Source organism: Sander lucioperca, chromosome 2 (assembly GCF_008315115.2).
Source record: "Sander lucioperca isolate FBNREF2018 chromosome 2, SLUC_FBN_1.2, whole genome shotgun sequence".
NCBI lineage: Eukaryota > Metazoa > Chordata > Actinopteri > Perciformes > Percidae > Sander > Sander lucioperca.
In genome coordinates, this window is record NC_050174.1 from 40,248,216 (window position 1) to 40,254,899 (window position 6,684).

Here is a 6,684-nt window from a genome sequence, read left to right on the forward strand (position 1 = left end):
AGTACCGTGTACCTGTGAACGGCGAGAGCGAGCAACTACAATAGAAGTCTATGATAGTTTCAAAATGTTTTTTTTAGCGCCGAATCCATTATCACTGACCACCACCACCACGATAAAAGACAATGAATCGCGGCACGAAACAACCAAAGGGGGGAGCCGAGAAAAAGAGAGAGAAAACAAAGATAGCACGGTTGGCTTCCAGTGAAAAATATGCTAAATTAAGTGATTTATTTTCCAAACAAAAAGAGTGTGTTGCTTCAGCTAATATTAACGTTAGCAGCTGTATATTTTGGAGAAACTGTTGTAATTTGAACTATGGCCGTGCATTGCTCTTTCCGTGTTTTGGTGGAGCTGTTGTATAATGTAGCTAGCTAGCTACTGTGCTTTAACGTCGAGCCGGTGTATTTGTGCTGGATGTGCCTTTAGTGGAGCGGATCATGTCGTAGCACCGCCACCTAGTGGTCTGCAGATGCTTTAAGATGTTTAACTGTTGTCGGCACATTTTTGCTTTTTATGTTGTTTTTTTTGTATGTTTTATGACATTTGTGTAACGTTGGTGCATAGAAATATAATGGCATGAAACTAATTTGACTTTTGATTGATTTTACCATGGCAATGGTACACCTTTCTGCTACGTTGATTTTTTTTAATTTTTATTTCTATGGGTTGGTGTGGTTTGATAATAGGGTCTGTGTGTTTCAAATGCCAGGGCCGTTTTTTGATCCGTCGTCCGTCACTGCTGTAGCCTGCTAGCTGCAGCTATAGTATGTCAATGGATATATGTACTGTATATGTGTCTGACATACATTCATACTTGATTGATTTATTTGAAAGTACATTATACTGTAGTCTGAAGTCTATATAGTATAGGTATAATTATTATTATTATTCTGATGTTTGTGGCAGACCTTTTGCATTTTGTTTAATCAAGCAGAGTGCAATAATGATGTGTGACCAGATACATATTTCTCAGTTTATTTAAGTTCAGTTAGAAGGTTTAGTTAAAGCCCATGTTGCAGGGTTTATTTTCTAATGAATTTGTGCAATTTGCTTGTTGGTAATAAACATTTAAACTGTTACCCAACAACCTCAAATACAATGGATATCACAAAACGGAATAAAATACGAAAAAGTAGTACTATTTTACAGCGGTTTGCAATGATTCTCTTTCCCCCCACAATGCATTGCATTACGTCACGTTGGGGAGACACACCGACGTTTGCTAATGTTAGCGCAACAGCGTTAGCCTAGACTGCTAGCTAGGTAAATATTACGACTGCCTTCAGAGTTTCCTATATCTGCGTCCACGTTGTCAACATAAGACATGTTGCGTTAGTGCTCCTTTTGTACCATCATTTTATTGAATGAAATGTTAAGCTTTGCTCCTACTAGATGGGTGGGTTTTTGTTAGCTACATACAAAGCTAACTGGCTATAGTTAGCCTGTATGCTAGCGGAATTAGCTAACGTTGCATAACCAGCCAGCAACTTCGGCAATCAGCAGTAGTTTCGGTAAGCTAACCACGACAGTTATTGTCGCCCACAATCAACCTCTCCTGCTAAAAGCAGTCAATCTGCAGTGATGTTTGAAATAGAGACGCTTGTGGATGTGTTAGCTGTCGTGGTTAGCTCGCCGGAACTACTGCCGAAGCTGCTGGCTGGCTACACAACATTAGCTAATTCCACTAGCACAGGCTAACTATAGCCAGTTAACTTTGTGTGTAACGTAGCTAACAAAAACCCACCCATCTCGTAGGAGCGAAGCTTAACATTTCATTCAATACAATTATGGTACAAAAGGAGCACTAACGCCACATGTCTTATGTTGACAACGTGGACGCAGAAAGAGGAAACAACGAAGGCAGTCGTAATATTTACCTAGCCGTCTAGGCTAACGCTGTTGCGCTAACGTTAGCAAAACGTCGGCGTAGCTTTAGCTAGCTGTCTAAACTTGTGAAAAGCTGAACAGCATCCCCATCCAAGTAATAAATAAACACTAGGCAAATATGTTGTTACTGGAGCTAGTAGGGTGAGATATCTAATCGAAAATGTGTTTACAACGTCGGGGGATTTCACAGGTGGGACTGACTGGCAAGTTAGCCCATAGCTAGCATGATGCCTTCTATTTCTAGATCTAGCTAGATTACCAGTACGTATCTGAACTAACATGATCACTGTCACTCGATATAAAGAAAACATTGACTTTCACTCTGTGCTATTCACTGACAGTAAAAACACCTCTTCCTCATCCCAGTAAGTCACCATAGTTATAGTACTAGGCTGAGGCACGTCTCCCCAACGTGACGTCATCACCGAATTGCGTTAAAAAACCCACTAAACGACTAAAACGGTAAAAACTGGCCTTTAGCACTATTTGGTGACATTTTTAACAATGATATACATATGTTGAGTGCTTTATGTACCCATTAATCAACAGTGGTGGTTAACCTGCAACATGGGCTTTAAGTGAAATAACCTGCTTAGTGTGCTGCTTGAAACAATAATGTGATCAGTGAAGTAATTGCTGTGTCTGTTTGTGTGTTTGTACTTGCAGTTTCACAACGCCAGTATACAAACGAGAAATCATCGAGAAAATGTTTAGATCCATTTTTGGACTAAAATTCTTTGCAAGACCTCGGCCTTCAGGAGATATGGACTCTTCTTCGAAGAAGTCCAAACGAAGGAGTGAGAGACCTTCATCTCCTGAAGACCTCAACCCTCCCACCATCTTGAGGGAGCACGGACGACGGGGTGAGAGACCTTCGTCTAGTGGAGGCACCAACCCTTCTACCATCATGAAGGAGCACAGGCAAAGGGGTGAGAGCCCTTTGTCTTGTGCAGAAAACCAGCCCTCTATCACCAGGCAGCAAGAACGAAGGAATGTGAGCTCTTTGTTCATCGTGGGCACCAACCCTTCTACCATCATGAAGGAGCACAGGCAAAAGGGTGAGAGCCCTTTGTCTTGTGCAGAAAACAAGCCCTCTACCACCAGGCAGCAAATACGAAGGGGTGAGAGCCCTTCCTCTTCATCCTCTGAAGACGACCAGCCTTCTTCCACGAGGCAGCGAGTACGAAGGTTTGAGAGCCCTTCCTCTTCATCCTCTGAAGACGACCAGCCTTCTTCCACCAGGCAGCGAGTACGAAGGTTTGAGAGCCCTTCCTCTTCATCCTCTGAAGACGACCAGCCTTCTACTCCAAGGCGGAAGCAAGCATGGAGAGGTGAGAGCCCTCCGTCTTCATCTTCTGAAGACGACCAGCCTTCTTCCACCAGGCAGCGAGTACGAAGGTTTGAGAGCCCTTCGTCTTCATCCTCTGAAGACGACCAGCCTTCTACTCCAAGGCGGAAGCAAGCATGGAGAGGTGAGAGCCCTCCGTCTTCATCTTCTGAAGACGACCAGCCTTCTTCCACCAGGCAGCGAGTACGAAGGTTTGAGAGCCCTTCGTCTTCATCCTCTGAAGACGACCAGCCTTCTACTCCAAGGCGGCAGCAAGAAAAAAGGGCTGAGAGCCCTTCGTCTTCATTTTCTGAAGACGACGAGCCTTCTACCACAAGGAGGCAGCAACAACGAAGTAATTTGTACATCGTAGACTTCAACCTTTCTACCACCTTTAGGCAGGATGGAGGAATTGGTGAGAACCATCTGCCCTGCGTTGACATTCACCACCATAGCATCTGGTGGGAGCGCGTACGAAGGGTCAACCCTTCAAACACCTTGAGGCAGGACGGAAGTGGTGACAGCCCTTCCTCTACATTTTCATCTTCTGAAGACGACGAGCCTTCTACCACATGGAGTCGGCAAGAAAGAAGGGCTAATAGCCTGAGAGCGAGAAAGGAGAGGGAGCTCGTTGAAATACGAATAAAGAAGGAGAGGAAAACGTTTGGTCTGCTTTCAAGAATATACATTTGGTGGCTCGAATGGAAGATAGACCGCAGTGCCAGGGAAATCCAATCAACCTGTGAGGATGCGTGCTACCTCCAGGTTCATGGTAAGAAAGTAAACTTACATTTTGTCAATTTTTCAATTTATTTTTATCTTACAGTGGGCACATATCCCTTTCATGAGTTAATTTATGTATCTTATTATCATGGAGAACAGAGGAAACATACTCAGTTAAGCTAAGATAGCTCTTATCTCACTTATGGCGCCAGGCCAACATATATTTTTAACAACTTGCAACAAAACAAATCTGTTGACTATTTCCTTTTGGGAGGGGTGCGTGTGTACAACTGGACTACAGACTTAACCTTTCATATATGCTGTTGGTTACAGGTCACCTCAGAAATCCAGAGATAATGGCCAAGATCCAAAAAGAGCTGCTTGACCGAAGGAATGAGCTGGCCGTTTCATATCGCAGACAAGTATTTAAGTTGGAGATGGAAGTGAGGAAGCAAATACTGAAGGTAGAGAGGAAAAAATAGATATGAAGAAGATGGAGAATATCTCTGAGTTATGCCACAACTCAGAAAGACCAGATATGTTAAATCTTCGCTACGGGCCAATGCCAGTCAGGCACGCAAACTCGGACTTGCTAACATATATCATTTAAGAGAATAGGAGAGCAATCAGAAAAATGGCACCAAATAGAGAGAGGTAATTGAGGGAAACGGCAAACATTTCAGATTTGACAAAACTGAAGTAAAGAAACATCAACATTAGCAACCACCATCAAATATCCTTGCAACCACTTGATAACACCCTAGAGTCAAAAAGCATTGTGCAAATAACAGTGTCCTAACTTAACGCCACCTGACCCAATCTAATTCATCCTAACCTAGCCTAATTTAACCAAGGGTAGCCCAACACATATCCTAATTTAGCTTCGGTTAGGTTCTGGCAGATTCCTTAGGGTTAGACCCTAAAAGACAGTAGAAAGAAGAAAATAAGGCAAGAATAGGTTGAAAAAAGTGACAAAAACTTTGAAAAAAGCAGAAAAAAACTTTGAAGAAGGGCGCCCGGATAGCTCAGTTGGTAGAGCGGGCGCCCATATATAGAGGTTTACTCCTCGACGTGGCGGGCCTGGGTTCGACTCTGACCTGCAGCCCTTTGCTGCATGTCATTCCCCCCTCTCTCTCCCCTTTCATGTCTTCATCTGTCCTGTAGAAATAAAGGCTGAAAATGATCTTTAAAAAATAACTTTGAAGAAAAAAAGAAGTAAGGAAGAAAGGCAAGAATAGGTCAAAACAAACGACAAAACCTTCAAAAAAAAGCGACAGACTTGGAGAAAAAAAAGTAGAAGTAACTACAGTCTTGTAACTGAAAAACATTTTGCAGAAAATGTCACGTACCCCCTGCAGTTCTTTTGATCAATGGATCACAGGTGGAGTGGGTCCTGAGTCCCGAGGAGACTTAATAGTAGATTTAATAATATATTTTATTTGTAATGCACTTTACATTTGGAGCAAATCTCAAAGTGCTACAGTTAAGATCGTAAAAGCATGGTAAAAACATCAATATAAAATACAAATAGACAGCGCAACGACTTGCAGGGTTAATTAAAACTCATAAGTTCTGCTAAATAGAAATGTTTTTAGTCGGTTTTTAAAAGTCTCAATAGTTTGAGGTGCTCTCAGATGGTCGGGGAGGGCGTTCCGAATCCGAGGAGCGGCAGAACAGAAAGCCCGATCACCCACGGTGCTGAGCTCAGTCTTGGGGAGAAGGAGGCGGTTTGAGTTCGTTGAACGGAGGGATCGAGTTGTAGTTAGAGGGGTGAGTAGTTCCTTCAGATGCATTTCCATAGATGCACTGGAAGGTAAGGATTGTATTCAATCCTGGCGGAAACAGGAAGCCAGTGAAGTGAATGGAGAACGGGTGTGATGGGGTCGTATTTTCACACTCTCATCAGGATCCTTGCTAGCCTGGCTCCGCCCTCCTACGTACTTCCGCTCAATTTTCGGTGTGTTCCGTGCCGTCGTCCGTTGGAGGTGCTGTCGGCCTTCATTTTGGTCGACCTGACATGCTCAGTCGGAGACAGGGCAGTCGGGACTTGTTACAGTAATCCAGTCTGGAGGAGACAAAGGTGTGGACCAGTTTTTCAGCATCTGCTAAGGTGAGTGTCCTCCAGGAGGCGCTACTCCAGCCCACCTGCTGCTGCTGAATGTTCCTTTTTTTGGTTCATGCTTCATGATGATGATGATAACAGGTAAACAGCCTAACCCATTTTATTGTTTCATTGCACTGATTCAGATGTAGATTGTATTCATCTTTTGTTTAGAAGTTTTTTTTTAATTATAACAAGCTTTTTATACTTTTAAGTTAAAAGCATACTATGTAATTTTTCCTGTTTCGGTCCTCCTACAGGTTGTTAGACCACAACCTGTAGGGGGACCGAAGAGGGAAAAGTTACATAGTATGCCTTTAAAGTAACAATACCACAGTGTAAAAATACTCCATTAGAAGTAAAAGTACTCATTATGAAAAGTTGACAATATATGATACATTATGAAAGTGAATTATTATTGCAGATGGTGAGTAAGCAGCATTGTATTGTTGTAGCTAGTCGAGAGGCAGCTCATGTCACGCCCCCACCTGCCGTGACTTCTGCACGGTGACAGTCTGGTGTGTGTGTGTGAATGTCTTTTGGTTTATTTCTTCATTTTGTTATGCCTGCTGTGTGTTTGGTGTGTTTTTTGTTCTTTTTGTCTGTCTGTGTGTGTTTCTGTTCCCGCCTACATTTTCCACAGAGT

General features: G+C 42.9%; 1 protein-coding gene across 1 annotated transcript; it reads left to right on the plus strand.

Annotated features, from left to right (window-relative positions):
• Nucleotides 1-4,645, plus strand: LOC116053842 (proteoglycan 4-like). The gene is made up of 3 exons (XM_031304990.2): nt 1-190; nt 2,554-3,986; nt 4,271-4,645. Exons 1-3 carry the CDS (start codon nt 123-125, stop codon nt 4,417-4,419), a joined length of 1,650 nt encoding a protein of 549 aa, XP_031160850.2. The 5' UTR covers nt 1-122; the 3' UTR covers nt 4,420-4,645.
• The last annotated feature ends 2,039 nt before the right edge of the window (nt 4,646-6,684 follow it).